The sequence below is a fragment of the Falco naumanni genome, chromosome 10, assembly GCF_017639655.2.
Source record: "Falco naumanni isolate bFalNau1 chromosome 10, bFalNau1.pat, whole genome shotgun sequence".
Classification (NCBI taxonomy): Eukaryota; Metazoa; Chordata; class Aves; order Falconiformes; family Falconidae; genus Falco; species Falco naumanni.
In genome coordinates, this window is record NC_054063.1 from 10,980,001 (window position 1) to 11,002,504 (window position 22,504).

The 22,504-nt window shown below is 37.3% G+C and overlaps 1 protein-coding gene across 1 annotated transcript in view; it reads right to left on the reverse strand.

Moving 5' to 3' along the window:
* Window positions 1-228: 228 nt before the first annotated feature.
* The window catches only part of SPON1 (spondin 1), a 199,816-nt gene continuing 177,540 nt past the window's right edge, over window positions 229-22,504 (reverse strand). The window contains exons 8-16 of the mRNA XM_040609232.1: window positions 10,488-10,689; window positions 9,282-9,422; window positions 8,888-8,963; window positions 8,264-8,446; window positions 7,755-7,925; window positions 7,475-7,642; window positions 6,439-6,603; window positions 4,873-5,136; window positions 229-3,993 (exon numbers count right to left, since the gene is read on the reverse strand). Coding sequence (XP_040465166.1) covers window positions 3,830-3,993; window positions 4,873-5,136; window positions 6,439-6,603; window positions 7,475-7,642; window positions 7,755-7,925; window positions 8,264-8,446; window positions 8,888-8,963; window positions 9,282-9,422; window positions 10,488-10,689 — 1,534 coding nt within the window. The 3' untranslated portion in view covers window positions 229-3,829. The remainder of the gene's footprint in view (window positions 3,994-4,872; window positions 5,137-6,438; window positions 6,604-7,474; window positions 7,643-7,754; window positions 7,926-8,263; window positions 8,447-8,887; window positions 8,964-9,281; window positions 9,423-10,487; window positions 10,690-22,504) is intronic.

Here is a 22,504-nt window from a genome sequence, read left to right on the forward strand (position 1 = left end):
GCCTTGCCCCATCCTCCTGAGGAGGTTTCTTTGACAAAAAAAAAATAACTTCCAAGTAAAAAGAATGACTGGCTCTAACAAAATCCAGCCCAATCCAGATATCCCATTAGCTTGAACAGGAGTAAAATTTAACTAGGATCATGACTTGACTCTGTACATTAGTAAATGCATGGGGATTTTGGTGTACATAATCGTATCAGTTGAACAGAACTTCATACAAGTGCAAAATTCATAGTAAAGATGTCTTTATTCCAAAATAATAATAATGTGTTAGCCAGACAGCTACAAAACATCTACACAAGACTTTGGTAAGAAATGTTCATGGTAGCTTTTTCGTAATTCCACAGCAAACAAAAACAATGAAGGAAATCTAAAAATGCAATCAAACAAAAATTTGTTTAAATTGTATGCTGCACACACAGAGTCCTACTGTACATTTGTTAAGCCCCTAACTTTTCTTTTTTTGTTACATGTAAAGCTTCTACAGTTTGTATGTTAGAAAAAACCCATACACACAATGCTAAGATCTGATAGTTGAGGTCTACAAAACTGGAGTGACATCTGTGCTTTCAGTTCAGCAATATTATTCAGGAGATAAGAGAAAGAACAGTTCTCATCTTTATTGATTGATAATCAGTGGCTATTACACTACTAGAAAGTTTACAGTAACAATGCAATACTTCTACATATTGTATATCAGAGCTTTTTTATTTTTTCTGAATAGAAAATCAACCTCTTATTTTTTCTTCAGTTGTTTTTGTTTGTGTCTTTTTTTACAAAATGTAACAAGCTTAAATATTCATTTTGTATCAAATTAGAAGAAAGACCAGTGATTTGTAAAATGTGTCAACAGAAGAACAGTGTGAAAGGCTGAACCTAAGCAGGAATGATTTCTGATCCAGTGCAATCTACATTGTCATTGCATGTATTAACAAGGTGGGGAAAAAATAATTTTCCAACAATCATAACTTTAATGAGCCTAAGAGAAATGACTGGAAATTACACTGAACAGCCTCCTAAGGTTAAAAAAAAAAAAAAAAAAAAAAAAGAGTATATGGAGGATCAAATTAGTAAGAACCACAGTGAAAGGAATGCCAAGATTGCTTTAATGGACAGTTTTGTGGGCATGTTCAGAAAGATGTTGTATATTTCCTGCATACCTAAAGGTGTATTTGGACTACGTAGCCTTTGGCAAAGGGAGTAATTAAAAGACAAAACAGCTTGATGAACTGGAACAAACATGAAAATGGAAATACAACATTGGTTTCAACTGATTATTTGCAGAAACAGGCACAGCTTTGCAAGATTAGCTTGAACAAGTGGTAAGAGTTGATGACATAAAATATAGTCCATAAACTCACAGCACTTTTTTTTTTTTTAATTTTCCATTCAGGAAAAAATTTCTTATTCTGCTCCTTCTGCCCCAATATCCAATTTCACATATCCAAACCTACAAAAACCACTGTCACGCATTTCATAGTTCTAGATTATTTTTATGAATTGTTAGCCTCAGCTGGGATAGCCTCTGTCAGACTCAGCAACAGCATCTCACAGAGGTGGGTGCTCTGTGGGTCCTGACTGTACGTGTAGCTCTGCCCTGGCTGAGCACCTGGCAATAATTGCTGTAGCCCTTCTCTGCAGCCATCAGTTTCCTCACCTGAAATATGCTCAGCTGGTCACTCCTCCAGTATCAGTATCATTCCACTGGGTTTTTTTGTTGGCTTTTAGTTTGTTTTTGGTCATAAAAGGGTAATGTGCAAGGTAATGTCATACATACGTTAATTAGGGACAGAGAGAGGCATAAACTGCAGAACTTTTCACCAGGCACAAGGAGGAAAACTATCTGAATTAATATTATTAAATGAGCCAAGCTGTGCAAAACATAGAGTGTTTGGTTTTAGCATTAAACCTTGTTGTATTCTTTTTTTTTTTTTTTCTTGTGGTTTGGTTCTCTGTGGGCTTGCACCCATTTCATTTAGCAGCGGTGGGAGAGGCTTAACACTGTAGTTGATTCCATTATTTCCCTGGCCCTCCCTTCATTCCAGATCTTAAAAGAAGCAGTAAAATACCTTGAGGGGATGGGATGTGACAGCTGTGGAAGTTCTGAGCAGCCCTTGCAGTGTTCAGTGGAGAACTGATGATGAAAAGCCCCACAGTGTAACGCAGCCAGCCCGCCTAGCCCGTGCAGGCACAGAGAGGCAATGAGAGGATTCCCAGGGTGGTGATGGTGAAGTTGAACAGTCTCGGTGGATTGTGGTTCACATCAAATGCAGACACTTAAAACCTGGGTGCCAGGTTCTCAGGATTCTGACCAGTTGTTAAGGAAGGGAGTAAATTACTTAAGGCTGGTTTAAAGAGACTATAAAATCAATTTTTCTCCATTCATTTCTCTCAAGCTTGTTTTAAGACTCAGCATCAACAGTCTTTATTTTCAGTGCATTGCTGTTACTTATGTAGAGACACAGGTGTATGCTGCCTTTCCTGGATCAAAAGGTAACCCATCACCTTCACCTCTCATCTTTAATGTTATATTGTTAAACTTACAGGACAGTATTATATTCCAATAGCAAGTGAAGCCCAAGGTCTCACTGGTCCTACACCTGATTGCGTGTAGGGATGAGAGCTAAACTCTACAGGAGATGGTGTGAAATAGCAAGTAGAATGGTAAGGAGCTGTTTTCTAATCTCAGGCAGTTTGTTGATCGCTCAAGTGGTCAGGAAAGACATTTATCCAGTCTACTATATCTACCAATGAGAATTTCTCACAAATTTAGTAATTTTTAGATCCTTCTATACTCTGAGTAAAAAACCATAAATGGCACTGCTATAAATATATTCCTATGTCAAGCTCTAATTAATATGTTAAGACGCTGTCATCATTTCATTTCAGAGGCTCCCTTCCCTTTGTTTGTTATAAGGGATGCATAAGAACCTGGCTCACCTTTTCTCTACCATTTTTATTATATTATAAACCTCTTTCTCTCTTTGCCTGTGATTAACATCCTTTCAAAACTGAATCTAATTTTTTTTACTCTTTCTCATGTGGAAGTCTTTCCACGACAGCTGTTGCAGCTCTCTGTTTAGACCAATTTCTATTAGTTCCATAACTACCTCGAGAGGCAGAGGACAGACCCATATAAGAATACGGCATCTAAATATATTATGACACTTGTGTTTTCTTTGTGTGTAGTTTTGACTGTGACTGTGTAGTGGGCAGACACCACTATTGAGCTGCACAAATTATTTCATTTTTAAATTTTAAAGAAACAAAGACCATTTTGCATGGACCATAGCATCCATGTGAAGAAAAGTATATAGGATAACTATCATAACTATCAGCTTAACCCGGTAGTGTAAAAAGATAAACATGCACTGTTAATATTATTGAACCAGCATTACTGAAACTACTCCTTGGCATAGTTGTGTAATCACATAGGCACTGCTTTGGATTTTCAAAATCAAATTGAGAGAGAAATCCTCCCACATATGAAACATGTCACTTTAACTTAGTTATGTTAATATGCATGCATCCCATGTCTTTACAAGTCGTATTTCTATATGGCTATTCCATGTCCACAGATATGTCTGTATTTTAGTTAAATGACTTAGTATTTTTATGCATTAAGGGCTGGCTGGAGTATCAAAGTTTTACTCTCAGCATAATCTGTGAGGAAATATAAAATATGTTTCTTGCACCAGCAAGACTAAAAAGCAAACCACACTGCAAAAATGAAAACTAATATACACTTTATATTTTTTGTTTTAAAAACCAAACCAAGGTTGACTTTCCATTTAGCTCAGAGTGCATCACTTGGAAGCCTTGTGTTTTGTTAACAAGGATGAACATTACATGCTCTTAGCTCCTTTTTGTCTTTGCAACTAGTAAACTGAGTACTTTTGGACCTCTTCTTTACCATCATGTAGCGTTCCTGAATTCCACCTCCACAGAGTGTAGAACATTCTGTCCAAGCAGTCCATGGTTTCAGCCTACAAACTGGAAAAATAAGAAATTTGAATAAGTTTTTAATTAAGTACTAATTAAAGTAATCAAGTAATTAAATATTGCAGTCTAACCTACATATCTCAGTATGTGTTCCACTATGCATGTGTGCACACTTACATCTTTTGAATCTAAACAGATATTGCTTAGTTCATTACAGCAGGAATTACAAAACCCCAGTTAAGTATAACAAAGGTGCATTTGTCAAGCACTGAAAAAAATGTATTTAAAAAGAAATTTATTGCCTACATTATCAAAGACAGACATATTAAAAAAACTGTTAAATGTTGGCCAAGCATGAACCAAAACTTAGTAGTAATTAATATCTAAATAATGTAAACTGTATCACAAGATGTTACGTTTATTGGTTTGAGTCATCAATGCTTGATAATACTGTCCCTTATTGAAAAAGCAGTCCAAGCAGATCTCTCGGAGCAGTCTGAGTCTGAATCAGAGTACCCCGATGGAAATCACTTCAGTTTTGAAACTCAGCATTGGATCTGGGAACAAATACTTTCAAAGTTCAAATGTAACTGGCTGCAAAGGCTATCACCCAGGTCTGCAGAAATTGCAATCTGACCTTTGCCAGGTCTAAATTCTAGATTTTTTCACACTCCACACTTTGTAGTGAAGAAGCTAAAATATTTTCTGTGATAGCACATGGACAGGTGTGTCCTTCTCCATTGTGCTCTAAACTTCTTCGCACATGTTTCGTGATGGGAAAACACCAGGAGTGGCTATGCTTTATTGCTAAAACTCTCCCTAGACTGAAATGCTGAAAATGTTCTCAAAGCATGAAGTAGAGCTGCTCACAAACTCCTGTGATGCAGAAAAGACAGACACGAGCATAATGAAAAATGGTTTCACACTCACCTGGATATTGCTCACTATCAATATTTTTTTTTGCTTGTTCACTTCTCCTTTTTTCTCGGGCCTCTTTCCAGCGCCTTTTCTCCATACCTGGGCCTCTCAGGCATTTCCTTACTCGACATTTTGTACGTTGGACAGTTTCTGGGCATGCTGTTCCTCCAAACTGTGGTTCTATTTTGATCATTCTTGTCCTAATCATATGGCCCTTTCCACATGAGGTATTGCATTCAGACCACTGGGACCACTCTGTTAGTTCACAGTCGATGGCTGCAAAGAATAAAAAATATTGCATGAAAGCTGTGAGACCTAAACATACGGTGGAGAAGAAACACAGATGTGCCTAATGAGTTTTTACATGCTGAATACGTGAATGCAATTTAGGGCTCCAGTCTTTTCAGCCAGTGTTGTGAGGCTACAGGCCAAAATTTTCTGAGTCCATTTCTAGCAGAACGATTGTTTTACATCTTCCTCAATTGCTTTTTCAAGAGTGGTGCTGGCAGATCGCTAAAATTACAAAGAACATATAAATAATTCTCTTGTGCCGCCCTGAATTTTCTCACCCATATGTCTGTTTTATAATGAAATGCTGTTAGAAATTGGATTATATTTATAAAGAATCTGATACCTCTCAGATCTAAGCCCTGCTTTACTGGTAGCATTGTGCAATGAGAAAGATTCACTAATACCATTATGTCTTAAAAGTTTTCATCTTTCACCTCTGCTTAAAATGTACAGCCACAATGAGTAATAATCAAAATGATATTTCACATTATTTAAGAAAAGCTGAATTAGCAAATTACAATGTAAAAGCCTTACTTTCTGTGAAAAATAATGTAATTTATACAGCCTCATAAACCAGCTGGCAACAGGATGCTAAAAGCAATCATATCTTATTCATTCAGCAGTGCCTCAGGCTATCCTGCTTCACAAAGACTGCAAAGCAACTAGATATTAGCACCACCCAATAAGTGGGGGATTTTAGTGGAATAAGGTAAAAAATCGATGCGCTGGTGACCATGCTAGCCACTGGCTCATATGACAGTCCAGATTGCAAAGAGCTATAGGTCAGTGAAAAGGCTATGATACAGTTCAGACATATCAAAGAGTAAGCCTCTTCTGTGCTCTTTCTGTAAGCTAAAAGAATCACAGGTGCTTTTAATCCTTCTTTCCTTCCTTCCTTCCTTCCTTCCTAGCACATAGTCTGCATATGAGTAAAAAATAGGCTTTATAATTTTGACTAATTTAGAGTCAGGAAGTGCACAAACTGCTGCCTGAAGTTGTAGTGTGTGAAATATGCAGAAACCATATAACCCAAGCAATATTGGTAATCAGTGTAGGGTTAAGTAAGGCAAGCTGAAATTAGGATGTGGTCATATTCCAGCTCTCAATAGCTGAAAGTGCATGATAATAATACAAAAATAATAAAAAAAACAACCAACAAAACCTGAAAAGTCCACATTTGATATCACTCCTGTCTTAGAAGTGATGCTGAGAGAGTTTTGACCCATAGACTGTGACACTCAGAATTCACCCCCTTTTCCCTCTTTGCAGTGAGGTTCCCATGCTTACGGCATTCTGGCAGCATGCATTTTTCTGCTTGTTCCAGCTCCTCATTGCAGTCTCCAAGCTCAGCAGCAGATTTCAGCATCCTTTGCCGGGTTCGCATCCCCTTCCCACATGTTACACTGCAGTCACTCCATTCAGACCAAGGAGAGAGTAGGCAGGGGATGGTATCTAATATGAAAATAAAAAGGTAATGAGTTCTTGCTATACATAAATCATGAAGGCATACATTTTGAAAATAATATAGGTGGGAAATGTACTATGTTTTATCTGTCATCAATCAATTATATTTTGTTGTTACTTTGGACAAAATGAATCACAAGTTGAATGATTTTGCTGGAGAAGCTCAAAAACCACTACGTTACACTGAAAGATTTTCTTGGTTTTAATACCTTTTCTTTGCTGTCTTTTTCTATAGCTTATTCATATCTGCACAGTCCCGGTGCTTCCAGGGAATATATTGTTTAAGGTATATTTCAATCATAACTCCTGCAAAAAACCCTGGATTGTTGTAGTGAACAGAACTGGAAGTCAAATCGATATAGTCTAAAATGTGAAAATTCCTCTTTTTATCTACCAAAAATCTTCTAAAACTTTGTTCTTTCTGTCTTTGATGAAAATCTTTACATTTCTTAGGAAATTAAAAACAATATTAATAGTCACATTAAGGGCGAGATGGTTGTGTAAAAGGAGCACCTCAATCTCTGAACTGTTCATGGACTAAAAGGAGAAGGCACTGTTTTATTCTAGCCTTATGATTAAAATACCTCATATTCCTTAAATCAGAGTTGCTTAGTTATGGCTTGCTAATATATACATCACTGTATGGGTGATACAGTGATAGGATACCAATTTTTACTTTTTTTACTGATACTGTCATCCTGATATATAATACTTAATGCATGTTCCCTAGGGGATCTGATTTTAAGAACAAGAAAAAGCAACATTGCTTGGATTTAGCTATATTCTTTGCGTGATGGAGCAATGTGTCAGAAATGATGCCTCTCTTTGTAACAGTGGAGATAAAATCATGGACACTTACGGCATTCAGGCATCATGCATTTCTCTGCTTCCATAGTTTCTGCCTTGCACATAGATCCATCAGCAGGAGTCATCTTGATCATTCTGTGTCGTCTCTTCATCCCCATGCCACAGCTAGCACTGCATTCGTCCCACTCTCCCCATTCAGTGACAAGGCAGCTGCTAGGGGCTGTTCAAAATGGACAGAGAAAATCATTCACTAGCAGAGCTCATATGAAAAAATGGTTTGGGCAGTGCTCCTGCTATTGGCTGGATTTTACAAAGCCGCGTAAAATACTTACAACATTCCTCATTTACAACACATTTCTCAGTCTCTTCAGTAGGCACTTTGCACATAGAGCCATCTTCAGGGAATTGTTTTACATATCTCTCTCTAGATCGCGTTCCCATCCCGCAGGAAACACTACAGGGGGACCATGTAATCCAGTCAGACATCATGCAAGTGGAACCATCTAAAATACAAAGAACCATTTTAATTACTAATATTGGCAGAATTGCTCATAAATCTGTAGCTGCCCATTCGTGTGCACATTCACTTTTACGCTGCCCTTCGCATTCTGTCCTCTCCTCTATTGCTTAATTTACTCCTTTATGCTTCTGTGTGCTTCATGCACTGACTCAGATGAACTACAGAATTAACCAGAGACAGTTTCAGTTTTTATTCTTCAGCAGTTAGTTCTCTGTTTGGCATAACCCAAATCATACTACGGCATCCAACAGCTTTAAAAACTTTAAAGCAAGTGTAAACCCTACAAGGTGTTTTTCTCCTCTCCTCTTTCCTCTTGATTACCTTCATCACTGCAGCCCGGACCCATGCATGGCTGAAAATCTTGGGTATCGGGGCAGGGCACACTCAGGTCCAGCTGGGCTTTAAGCATTCTCTGCCTCATCCTCTTGCCCTTTTCACAGGTAGAAGAGCTGCACGCTGACCATGGGGACCAGTTTGAATATATGCAGGTCTCAGGGGTATCATCTAAAAAGTAAGAAAAGGCAGTGAATGTTAAAATGCGGTCTTCCATTTGCTTCTCTTTGCTTGGCTAGTGATTACTTTAGATGCTAATGGGATAGATGCATTCTTTCCTCCTGCATTCTGTCTTCTCCATTTTAGCCCAAGAGAACAATTGCCAACTTTAATTAACAAAAAAAAAAACCAAAAAAAAACCCAAAAAAACCCCAAAAGACTTCTCTCCTTTATCGCTTTTCTTGTTACTGCCATCTTCCAGGTATACATGCAATTTCTTTGCTGTATAAGGGAAGGCTAATAGTAGATACCAGAAAAGATGAAAACCTAAATCACTGTTTGGCATTGTGTGGGACTTTTGCTCCTAAGACAGTTTTGTACTTTATCTAGAAATGACAGTGGAGAGTGGAACAACACATAAATTAGTACAGCACAAACGAATGTAAAATGTACCTTCTTCTTTTTCCTCTGGTGCTAGATCTGCCACAATATCATCTATGTTATCAGGCACGATATTGCATTGCTCCCCCTGCAAAAAAAAGTATTGTGGAGATTGGATATAGGAAACTCATAGTTGTACACAGTGAGAGAGGCTAAAAAAGGGTACTGTGGGGCACTACTGCATCTGCAGTGCTTTTTTCTCTTCTAATTCCTATTTTATTCCTACTTTAAAAAAATCCTGGAGAAGTAACACCCTAAAACAGTTCTAGTTCTTTTCTACCATTATCTTTGTTGTGGGTAGGTTAAGAAGTGTAGATTTGGAGGGAAGGGAGAGGAAAAATTGTTTTTTTTGGTTTATGAAGTGGGTTTTTTGGTTGCTTCAGAATTTTTTGTATATATACTATACCTTGCGTGCAATTCTTTCAATGACAACTCTGGCTACAAGCTTGATAGATCCTCCTTCTGGGTCATAAAATGGACTTTGAGGATGATCTAAGCTTGTAAGGGGTCTGATCTTCTCTTGAGGCACTGTAGGTTTGTTAGGAGACTGCAATCAAAATGGGAAAAAAAGTTTTAAAAGAACCTCATTATTATTATTAATAATACAGTTCATCTGCATAAATTAAAACTTCTCCAAAATGCTAAATTGGGAAATTCCAATAGAAGATGAACTCAGTACGTTCATACTTAATGGTAAGGTGGTGTGTGGTTTTTTTTGTCAGGAGCCACCACTTCTCTAACACTTCGGGATTAAACCCTGAAGCTGGGTTCACAATAAGATGTATGCCTTGTTGTGTGGTTAGCTAACTACATACATTTTTAAAAAATATATTCAGTATGCCTCCAGAGATGCGTTATAACTGGAGAAATTCCTTAGGTTCTAAAGAGACCAGGTCTGAAAGAAAAAGCCAAACATATTCTGTCATCTGAAAAGGGAATATCTGTGGTCCTTGAGGATGTGACTAATCTTGTCTAACTTCAGCGGTCTGTACTGTGCTGTTTGTAGAGACACACGGCGTAGGTATGCTTGTCACCTATGGAGACCTAATCAGTTCATTAACTTGACCCAACACATTCGGTCAAAACCAGGACTTTACCTGAGGATGATGTGAATCTTTTCCTAGACTGGGAGTGTGATGGAGACAGAGAAAATGGATGGTTTTAGTCTCAGTGATGAGAAGTCTAGAGTTTCAGTCTGTCCTGTAAGGAATAGTTACATTTTCTGTGCCAAACAGAATAGTCGGTATTGGGTTGAAACGGTAGAAGAATTCAAGTTGATGTGGCTGCTAATGGCGCTCGCATCTGTATCAAAGGGGCTGGAGACCTTAATGCTTAGTTTTGAGCATACTAAGTCCTCCATTTATTCAATAGGTTTATAATATCTCAGGTGAACGTAGTATTATCCCATTAATAATAATGCTGAGGGAATTCAGACACAACGACCAACAGCAACTGTAGCCAGCATCTACCTAAACGGCTTTTAATTCATTACAAGCAAAATTTTTACTCATATAAAGGCATATATGGTATTACTGTGGATCAAATAGCTTTCATTCCTCAGTGCTTTAAGGTAAACTTTATCTTTGGAATATATTCCAAATAGTCTACGTACCTCATAGGTAACGCCGCTGTCTGTGCCAGCATCCCAGGGTATTAAATCCTGAACGACTTTCTGAACCCAGCCGCAGTCCTTGGTACAGAGGTCTTCGGCAGAGAGCCCCACGTTCCAGTCTGGACTGGGGCCCAGCATGGTCAGGAAGGACATCAGGTGCCGGTGGCGATCGACAGAAAACTCAGCAGAGGGAGCAGCTCTCCTGCAAATTGGACATGAAATCACGGACTCGACTTTGCTGCTAGAGAGCAATGGAACTGGTGCTTCAAACTGGGAAATGCCCAACACTGGCATGCCACTGTGGCTGTATGCAGAGATGGGGAATTCTGTAGGACAGGGAGAGGGCTGTCCCGTTTCAGTCTCCATCTACCATGTGAGAAACAGCTTGGACATCATTCAAGGAGATTTACAGTTTAATATGTGAGCCGCAACAGCACGCTTATGTCTTAGTCGTATGATAATAATCAAAAAATCTTTCATGAGACAAAAATTGCAAATGAAATAGCAGAGAAATACCCTGAGATTTTGATTGCTGGGTACTTTTTACGCCCTAAAAGATAATACAAATTTCAATGCCTAAAGTGCTTGGAAGTGCTACTGTGTGTATGTGTGTGAAAAAGCACTCATTAATAGAGTTTTAGTGCTCGTTTAAGTAAGAGATTAATGGCTGTTGCCAGCACTAGAGAGTTCAGCCAAGACTTTTGCAGGTTTCTGCCAGTGTATGTGAAAATGCCTCTATTCATCCAGCCTTTGTCAGCCATTCCCTTAGGAAGAAATCGTGCTGAATCATGCAGTGCTCTGTGATTCTGATGAGCAACTATCACATTCCTATGCAAATGGAAAAGAAAATCAGGCCTGAATTGGAGTTTCTGTTCACAGATGAAAAGCTGGACCTCTTCATGGGATCTTTCTCATGAGAAACAACAAATACAATTTTGGCAATTCTGCTCTACCAAGTACTGATCTGATGTAAACCCAAGTTTTCTTCAATTACAGGACTTGGGACTTTTTTCAATTTTATGCCAAAACACACTGCTTTATGAGCATCTAAAAACTATGTTTATTTTTAATGTAAGGTTTTTTTAGTTTTATTTATCTTCCCTTTTCGAGTTAGGCAGCTGTATGTATATAGAATGCACATATACTATACTTCTCTAGTCATTCTTCTAGTTTATTCTTCCTATAAATGCTTGCGCCTCTGTAAAAAATGTGGTCTTTAATTTGTGTATTTTTTCTGGCTCATAGCACTCTTGGCACATTAGAAAAAACAGAACAGGCCAAAGACAATGATTTTTGAGTAGTTATCACACAGTTTTAAATGTAAGATATCTGAAAGTTACCATATCTATTTTCCTTTCAAGAGCCAAGTTGCAGAAGTAGGCATTTGTTCATGGGCAAAATGTTCTGGCGACTTTTGTTTCAGGGTCTTTACAAGCTGTTTCTTACTGTGTAAATTAAGTTACATTGAATTAGACTCTGAGTAGAAGAGTTTCTAAGTGTTTGATGACAATAATCCTGCCTTTCCCAGAAAAAAGATGCAAATGCCTTTTTTTTTTTTTATGACAGATAAAACTCTGGTTTCAATAGAACAATTTGTCTAATGTAAAGTAATAAAATAATGAATGATGGCATCAACTTCACTCTGTGAATACAATATCCTGATATATTTGTCAAGTACGTAGCAGTGATTAGTCTCAAAAAGCGTGCTAACTGACTTCAATTAACTAAAGGATTTACTGCATTATAAAGGTTTCTAAGAATTCCCTATAGGAATTTAATATTTTAAACAGTACATAGCAGAAGTCTAAACAGTACATAGTAAAAATGTCAGACACATGTGTTTGTATACCTGATCTTTAGATTAAGAGTATGTCTAATATGGACATTGCAGGATAGACAGAGGTCAGCTCTTGCAGGGAAGGGCAAGGGTGGTGCGAAGCTGCTCACTGCTGTGTCCGGCACCTGAGCTGAGTGCGTTGGTACGTGTTGTGTGACATGACATTTCAGTGCTCTGTGCCCACCTGCTCTCAGAAACCACAAGAGAGGCAGCAATGATCGCACCATTTAAAGGCAGAAGGTTGGAAATGACTTGACTACTTTAGACACATAGGAATAGAAAACTTCTGTCACAAGTGATTCTGGTGAGAGGCATGCCCAGTTAAGGCTTTGAATGCTTTGTTAGGAAAGAAGTATCAATGATGTTATTAATATAAAAAATAATTGTGTGTTTACATTATATTAATATTGAAACTGTAATGGAACACTTCAGTAGGAGATATTTGCCTACAAAGACTCTTTGCCTACAAGTCTTTGTATATGTTAAATTATAGCGGTAAACCTGACCCTCCTGTAATTTTACAATTTCAGAGCACTTGGCAAAAAATTACCTATCTTCTGCCCCTTCTTTAAGACAAATAGTTTTATGGCCATTTTACTATATTTTATCGTGTAACTGTTCAACACATAAATGCAAAGATTATTAGAGGACAAATGGAGGCATGTTTTCTCCTCTTCCTTCCTCCAGTCTTCTGCAGACAGGTACACAATGCTCACACGCTTTGCGTGCAGCACAACATGCAAGGCTGAACATCTTAAAAAAAATTATATGCAGTGTTTAGGAATACAGTATTTAAAGCAAATATTTAAAAATACAATAATAATAAATTATAATAATAAGTATCATAAAATCAATTTTTGCACTTCCTACTTCATTCTGTTAATTTCTGTATGGATACTTGTAAGCAGTATGAACACAAATTTGAACCACGGTTGTGTAATGTTGCCCAACGTTCAGAGCAGAAACAGGCTGATCTAAGGCACAGTCAGTAACTGCTGCCTTGGCATAAGGATAGGCACTGGCTGGCTTTATACATTACAGATCTTTGGTGGGTTTTGGTTTTTTGCTTGCTTGTTAGTTCATTTTTTAGTAAAATGACAAATTTCAAATGTTTCCAGTATCCACATGAATGACAGATTTATGAAACTGGCAGGAACCTAACCTTTTCATGCATACCTCAACACATCTGGCTCAAGTGTCCTAAGAATGGCCTATGGATTTCCCTGAAGGAAGCTAGTGTAAAAATGTACCCAGGTGCATCCTAAAACTGACCTTTTTAATTTCTGTGTTGTCAACACACCCAGTAAAATAGGAATATATATCATCATCTTTACTTCTGCTTCCAATACAAGTATACGTTACCATTTAAAGGCTTTAAAATTTTAAGACGGTGTTCTGTGACAGGTTGAACAAGTTTGACAGTGCCCACAGGAAAAGCCTGAAGTTTGTAAATTATGTGAATTTGCTGTAAGAGACCAGTATGTCCCTTTTCCTGTCCCTTTTCCTTCCCCTACGCGTGCATATGCATAAAACTAGTGGCAAATACCAGTTGCAAAGTAAATCCGGAACATTAAGTTCTAGGTGACAATCCTGAGAGCCCCACGGGGCTGGGGAATCCTGCTTTCGCTGGCTGAAGCGGGCAGTACTTTTCCACTGTGAGCCTGATCAGCTTGCTGGCAATTCCTGTCACATAGCATAGAGTGAAGCAAAGTACTAAATAGTCTCCTGCATCCTAATGTTTTCCATTTTCTTTATTTTTATTCTATTTTCTTTTTGTCAGCATGATTTGGATCTCCAGCTATAGAGATGCCATATACTTAGCAGCATAAGAAAATGCTCTTTTTTTCCCTTGTTTGGGGTGTGTGTGTGGTTTGTTGTTTGGGGTTGTTTTTTTTTAAGGCTAAAAGAGCACAAACATGATTTTGCTTTACAAGTTTTTTTCCTAAGTGACAATCTAGTTGCTATCACTGCTGTGGGCAGGGGTTAAGAAGGCCTTTGGCAAACCAACAGACAACTCAACTTGCTGCAAGATGTATTTTTGAGTGTTGAATCAACACTGTTGTGTTCTACTGATATCCCTGAAAAGTATAAATATAAATATATATAAAAGGAAGGTGGTTGTGGAGATGAACTGGATAGAAATGGTGAAAATAGTATTTTGCAGAATAAAACTTTGAGGTTACTTTTGGTTTAACATTTGATTAGCATACAAGTAAAAGAAGTAGAAAAAGGCAGTCTGAGCATATATTCTGTCTCTGTGATACTAGCTAGCTCAAGCAGTAACACCGTTTATAGGGTTGAGCTTGTACCATTGGAATCAATGTGAATTTTATTACTGGATGCTATATGTACTATATTTGTAGAAGAAAGCCGTTTGCCTCACCGATGCATAAAGAATTTTCCAGCAATACTTTGTTATTATGTAAGGACAGATCTGAACAGGAAGAACATAGGGATTTCTACTGCAGAGTGGAGTGCAGAGAATCTCTTGCTAGTTGTTAAACTCACAGTCTGGCTACTGGAAGCTATTCTAGTTGTGGCAGCACAAATGCAAATATTTTTTCAGATAAATTAAAGCAATGTATTAGATGCTTGTTGTGCAGTAGTGGAGGAAAAGCCAACAGCCTGAAACAGCTTCAGAAATACCAAGTTTGTGTGGTGCTTCACAGTCAGCCAAGCTCTGACTTTGCTTGTGGGTAAAAATTAATGTTGTGATTAAGTGGGCATATTAGAGAGAAAAGGAGAGCAGAAAGTAGTGTTATGATAGCTGTTTGAAATAGAATTTTGATTAAGATAGTCACATATGTTTAATGCTAGGAAATCTGATTGATTCCATGGATTTAGTAACTATATGGAGCATATGGTAGTTTGAAACGGCTTATACTTCTCCAAGTTCCTTAGCAGAGCTAAGCCTGGACAGTAGATTCATTTGAGTATATAATATGTCTTATGAGGAGCAGCTGATGGAACTGAGGTTGTTCAGTTTGGAGGAGACCCAGGGGGACCTTACTGCTCTCTACAACTACCTGGAAGGAGGTTGTAGTGAGGTGGGGGTTGGTCTCTTCTCCCAGATAACAAGTGACAGAGGGAAAAGGCCTCAAGTCGCACCAGGGGAGGTTTAGATTGGGTATTGGGAAAAGTGTCTTCGCTGAAAGGATGGTCAAGCACTAGAACAGGCTGCCCAGGGAGGTCGTGGAATCACCATCCCTGGAGGTGTTTAAAAAACTTGTAGATGCAGTGCTTAGGGACGTGGTTTAGTGGTGGACTTGGCAGTGCTGGGTTAACGATTGAACTCAATGATCTCAACGGTCTTTTCCAACCTAAATGATTCTATGAATCTATCTTATCTTGCTTGTGCTAAGGATACAGTAGTAGCATTTTCAGATAGGAAGAAAGAAGTGTAAAACCAAGAGAAGCCAGGGGTCTGATGACCGTCAGAAGTGGTAGGTAGTTGAGAGTTTGTGGACTACATTTCCACTGATTTAGTGTCAGTCCTGGGTGTGCTGATGATGTGAAAACACTATTTTTTTTGAAGTTGAGAGTTTAGCTGATTACATAGACCGTGAAAACTGCGTATTTTAGACACATAATTAATTTACTGCCCATTATACCTCTAGTCAGCAAAAGTTACATCCTTCTTTTTTTATAGGCTTACACTGCATCACATACACTTTCTGGGAAGAAAACTTATTTATTCATCTTTAGAACTTTTTGCTATTGATACAAATAACATTATGAACATGGAAACACATTTCACATCCTTGAACTTCCAACTCTGCACCTCCTGCCTACCAGTGGCACCTACACAACATCTGTTCTATTGAATACATGTTGAGACCATAACATCCTGAAAAGTGCTTCGAAGGAAAGATATTAAGAAAATAAAGATCTAAAACTGAGTGGAAAATAATACTCTCCTAGAACTCCACAACTAACAGAACAAATTAGATAGCATATTTAGATGACATATTAAGAAAACCATTTATGAAATGATGCAAAAGAATTTAGGACCATTACATGGACAACAAAGTTTTATATGCAGGTATCAACAGCTGAACATAAAAACAGAGTTTCAGATTTCCACAGGAGGAGGGGGAGAATCCTTCTGAAGCTCTGCTCAAATGCAGGGCAGGTAAGCGTTTAACCCAATGAATAATTTAAATGTGTGCATGTCCCAGAAGAGCCAGGGAAAAGAAAACTACAATAAAATGAACGCTGAGTCAATGAAATTTGATTGACATCCATATAAAAAGCTGATAAGCACTGTAATGCCAAGATGTTTTTGTCTCTGAGCACCAGATCAGAGGAGGTGACAGTAAGGGTTTGGCTACTTTATTTCATAATGAAAAAATAAAGCAAGCCACAAAAAATTCTTATATACTTACTGTTTTGACTACAAAAAGGCCTGCATAACCTCTTACTTTGTTGTACGTAGGCTCTTAAAATGAGAATGTTGCCTATAACCAGCTAAAAGAGATGGATATGTAATTTCATACAGAACTAATGGCCAATGTCATTACCACTGACATTAAAACCACTAATCAGAACAAATGCCGTTCTGAAATATTAATCTCAGTATTTTTAAAAAGCAGTACAAAAGGAAGGGACTTTGTGCAGGGCATCTTTCAGGCATTTTCATATTGTCATCTAAACATATCTGGATTGTTACTGTAGATAATGATGTGTTGTTCATTAATATACCAGCTATTTGATTTAATACCTTCAGAATGGGTATACCTTAATTATATGATTCACAAATGCGAACAAGCTGTCCTTCCTGAAAAAAAATTTCAGATATTCCAAGTTAGGATTGCAGTTTTTGAAAACTGCTGCTTTTTGTGTGTGTTCTTTGCAGATTGTCACAAACCAGTTAGGTGTGGCTATCCCACATGGTGCTGGCAACATTTGCTCCTGTTCAGAATAACTTCACGTCATTGCTTAGATCACTTACTGTGCGTTCAATCAAACCATGGTTCAGGTATCCTTCTGCAATATATGGCATTACTGCACTTTACCCAGGCCAGGCTGGCTACAAAGCCAAAGGACTTTTTGTACAACTGTACAAATTCAGGAGCTTTGGGGCTACAAGTTGTCTGCCCAGAGTAATCACAGCTGTATTTACAAAGGAAACCATATAGGATGCTGTAAGAGCACTGTTGCTTTGTATGTACTTTTCACCTGGCTAATCTACAAAGCCCTGACCCTGCCCTGTTTGTCCTGACAAACAGTGATGTGAGATCAGTTCTTCAACCCGGCATAAGAACCATCACAGCCAGACTTCTGACCCTTTCCTCTCATATTAACAATATCAAATAAACAGTAGAGAGTTATTCATGAAACTGTATTAGCAACAAACTCTGGTTTGCTATCAGTTTAATTTATTCTGAATATTAGATTACAGCAAATATATCCTTTTAAACAAAAAATACTATGAGGCTATTTTTTGGACAATCTACAAAATGTAGATATTCCTTCAAATTCCTTTCTAGGATTTAAAAAAAATATTGCAAAGCATTTCAAAACTATTTATTCTGCAAGTGTCAAAAGCTTGGAATCGCGTTTTACATTTCCCCGGTCCCAGCGTAATCCCTGAAGATGTCCCACATCTCACCACCTTTATTAATAAGATACACCTTCCATTTCATTCAGCACCTATATCCATCTAACCTTCGTATGCCTTTTGGTGTCTGGAGACGTGAATAAGAGTAGAAGTTTACTTATCATTACATTCATAGCAATGCAAAGAGATAACAATTGGAAGTTTGAAATTTTGCATATAGACTTCTGCTCACTAGACATTTCAATGGCAAATCGTTTCAGTTACTCGGTGAGTATTTACACAAGAATGAGGAGTTAGAATTAGGAAGTAGACATATAATTGCATGAAAATAATGCATACATGATTACTCATGAAATTATAAAGGGAAATTATTTTGGCTCCAGGAAAGACAACAGATGGTTGGGAAATAATCATAAAACAGTAACTGCCAATGGGAGGAACATGTAAAGAAAACAAAAGCAAGAGTAGAATGGGATGACTAAGTTTGATTTAACTGGAGGGCTGTTAATTTCCATGAACAATTAGTATTAAGTTCTTGCAGTGATTGTTCTTAGTTAGATCTTTTCTATATTTTAAAACCCAACTTCTTATCTTGCCTAGTGACATTTGGATTTTAAATAGAAAGTAAATGGTAAGTGATAGAAAATGGAACTGCCATATGTGCTTGCTCTGACAAAAAAGAAGATCGATACAATTTTTTTTCTTTTCCAACAAACACATATGTTCTTACTTTTTTTTTTTTGAAATTGAATTATGAATTTCTTAATGTGGGTGTCAGACCATCTGTCAAACAATGAAGTTTTCCTAAGTCTCAATAATGCACACAACACTTAAGGTATTAATTCTTTTCATAAGCATGATGTAGTTTTCTGATCAGTTTTTTTATCATCAACACTTAATAAATGTATATAACTACAAATGCAAAGAATCAGGTAAACTGTACTTTAAAATAACATGTGACTTCATGCTAGCAGAAGTAGAAATTTGCAGCCTTGTGCTGCTAGTATACAATCCAGCATTATTTAGCCTGTTTTCTGTGACAAATAAGAGGCTATGTTCTTTTCTTATTTAAATGGAGCTCTGTAGAGCCATTAACATAGAGTAACCAAGTTGCAAAGGCAGCGTACGTTGTTGGGTTTACTCATTCTCATTAAGTTCCTAAAATATTAATAGAATGGTAACTCATATGACTAAAGCTTTTAGCTTATATTAATTATCCAAATATATACATGAATTTTGAGCTCAATCACAGCCAACCTGAAACTTAGATGTATTATAAAAACTGGTAAAAATGCCAATTATTTTGTATGGATTTTTAAAATGTGTTTTGTCTGAGGTTTACTTCAAGTAGGTTTTTTTGGGTTTAGTGAAACAAATACTTCTGCTGTTTGCATAAAATTTAGAATTAATATTTAAAAAAATTAAACAGAGTAGGAAGATATTCTGTTTTCAATGTGAAACCACGGAGTTACCATTTAGATCCAATTCATATGTGAAAACTTTCATTTTGAAGTCAAAGCCTTTAACAAAAGTGTTTTGATTATCTCTGCTGACGCATAAACTACTCGTTCAATGTAAATTACTCCTGCGTACAGCTGTCAGGTGTTTACTGACACTTCCATGAAAGCCCAAAATATTTCAAGTCATAAAAGTGGGTATCACCTCGAGGTTTAGGGAAAATGGTGTTCCTTAAGACAGCACATCAACAGCATGGAGGAGTGATAAACCACGGGAAGGAAGGATATACCAGAGGAAGTTTTCCGACCTAAAATATAGTTTAACTATTAGCCAAATGCAAAGCTGGAGCACTCAGAATTGTTTTGCAGCTCCAGAGAGATTTATATATTTGTCTTCATGTTATCAAAAGTCACAACTGACTTTTTCCCTACATATTTTTTTTGTATATCAGATTGTCCTTTATGCATTACTATTTCTGATTAGACCAGAGGTTAGAAAGCTTTTATTTTTGCAATATTAAACTTCACTGGATTAATCCCAGCTATCTGTAAAATCATGAAAGGAGAAAATAGCTGAGTTAGACACACCATCATGTTGCCATAGAAACAAGTGACTCTGTCTGGCCTTCTCATTCCGCTCATTTTGTACAGAAAATCTCTAAACTTTGAAAATGTTTCCTAGTACTATACTGTCATTTTGTGGAAGGAAACCTCATTTACATCTGGACTGACAGATACTGGCTTTTACCCCCTTTTTAGGATAGACAGCACAATGCGGCAGTGGGAGATAACGATCTGTGGGGGGAAAACACCCTCCAGTGATTTACAGAAATAAAAAGTAAAGAAAGACACACACATGCTAGAGTGGCACTACTGAAATAAAATGTTGCCATACAAGAATAAAAATGTATACTTTATAGAACACTGTCTTCGGGAGTGGGGAGAAGCAATGGAAATCTTTGCATGCCTCATCATATTCTATTTTTGGAATGCATGTCATCAAACTACTTAAGTTAATAGGACTTTTAACTATAAGGCTCAAATAGTACCTGCACACTAATATAAAAGTACACTTAAAAAGCACAGAGCTACCAGAACATGGTGCTTTGGGTTGGTTTTGTGTTTGGTTTTGGGTTGTTGTTGCTTTTTTTTTTTTTTTTTTTTTTTAAATGGCTATATCTCTTTGCAGTAGCAGATACTGTAGAATGGCTAGAAGGTTCTGCAAGAATTTATCGTTACTACCATAATATGCTTATGACCAACTAGATTTTTTAAAGCTCTAAACCCAGAAATAATTATTAAAATTACACTCCTGCTGCCTTGTAAGCATTTGGCCATGAAAACTGAGGTTTTTTAAAGGCAACTCATTTTCATCATCACCACATAAGAAATACTCTCTGAGAAAGCATTTTTTTCTGTATAGGACTATGACAAGTGAGCTCACCCAAAAAATTGAGTGAGCAAATCTGAACAAGATATTTAATTTACATGCTTGCATGTCTCCTACAGATAATACATTTTTCCTCTGATAACTGGCTTCTTTTTGCTTTTGTTGTATTTTCTATGAAATATTTTACTTCAAAGAAGTTAGTTTCTAAGTAAATAGGTTGGAATTTGACCATTTCTTCATTTTAGGTCTTCAAGATGATTTTTTTTACTTGTAATTAATGTAAGGAAAATATCACTTACTGTGGAATCACTAAAGAATGAGCGTTTCACATTTACTTCTGTGTGATATAAATTAAAGTCCTCATTACTTCTTGCAAGAGTAATATTATTGGCCATGATATAGTGTGCAAATGCCAATTTGTATGTGCTGCTTTATTCCACTTCTTCCTGCAGTTTCACCAAAATATGTCACTTTTAAATATTACAAATTGTTTTGCATTCCAAAAGACTTCAGTCCAAAAATGTTTCCCCCATCAGTCTGAACTCTGCATTCTGATTTTGTTCTCGCTGCATTTCACTGGCTTCCACTATGGCTTTTTCAAAATTTTTGTTCATCTGTTTACCCTTTACGTGGCATTGCAAATAAGGTCAGTTTTTGAAGAAATAATGAGCTACCAGAACAAGTGATCACAGGAATACTGAGATCCCTCCACATTCATTAAACTTGGTCAGATGTGGACGAGTTTTTCAACTCGCTGATTATAAAGTCATTTTTCCAAAAGATGGCAATACAGGACCTTCATAGTTAAACAGCTATTACTCTAAAGATAAGTAAAATATTGTGTTTTCCTCTAACTTGGCATGAAAATTTCAATCCGAATACTTGTAACATGCAGTGAAATGAAATCAAGTGAAAACAAGTTATTGTAATCAGCATCCTACAAGGTGAACTATAATTGATATATAACATTTCCCACATTTTGCACGTGTTAAAGAAATGAATCCACTGGTCAAATTCATTCAGGCAAGACAATGATTGAGCATGCTACTTAGCTCTGTTTGGGCAAATCCTGAAATCACTTTCTACTATTCTGTGCCAGCAATGAATTGTAACATGTATAATGATACTGCGCAGCATCCCATAGGAGCACAGAGGGACACGTATATATGGGTGCTGAGATCGGAGGTGCACTTCTGAGGTGAATTTCCCATTGCGCTTTGTTCATATTCCCGGAGTGCAGACCTGATTTCTTTCCAATCGATCTAGCCTGGAGCTTTTCCCCTGTGCTCCCACTGGCAGTGGGCAGCCACTCTCTATGCAGCCAGCGTGGTGGCCACCCAGAGCAATCGCCCATCCCCAAAATTTGTCACTTCCTCAGCACTGTCTCACTCTATGCTCCTGTTGCAGCACATTTCTCACAGATGTAGATAGCTTAGGTATAGCTATTAATTATGAAGGCTGTTCATGGTTATAAATACATACACTATAGAGACCGTAATGCTTTCACCATAGAATTAAAGTAGGGGTTTAAGTTTAGACAAGACATACCTCACACAAAACCTTTTTAAAATATTCCCAGAGCACCTATTTAAGGCAAAATATGGGCCATACAATATTACAACTTTCATTCTTATAAAAGCATATCTGTACTTGGAGAGAGACACTTAGGGATTTAAAAAATACTTTCAAGCATCTCAAAACTTAAATCAACTCATCTGCCAAGAGAAAAGCACATCATTAATTCCTCAGCAAACAACTCATACATCTTCTTTT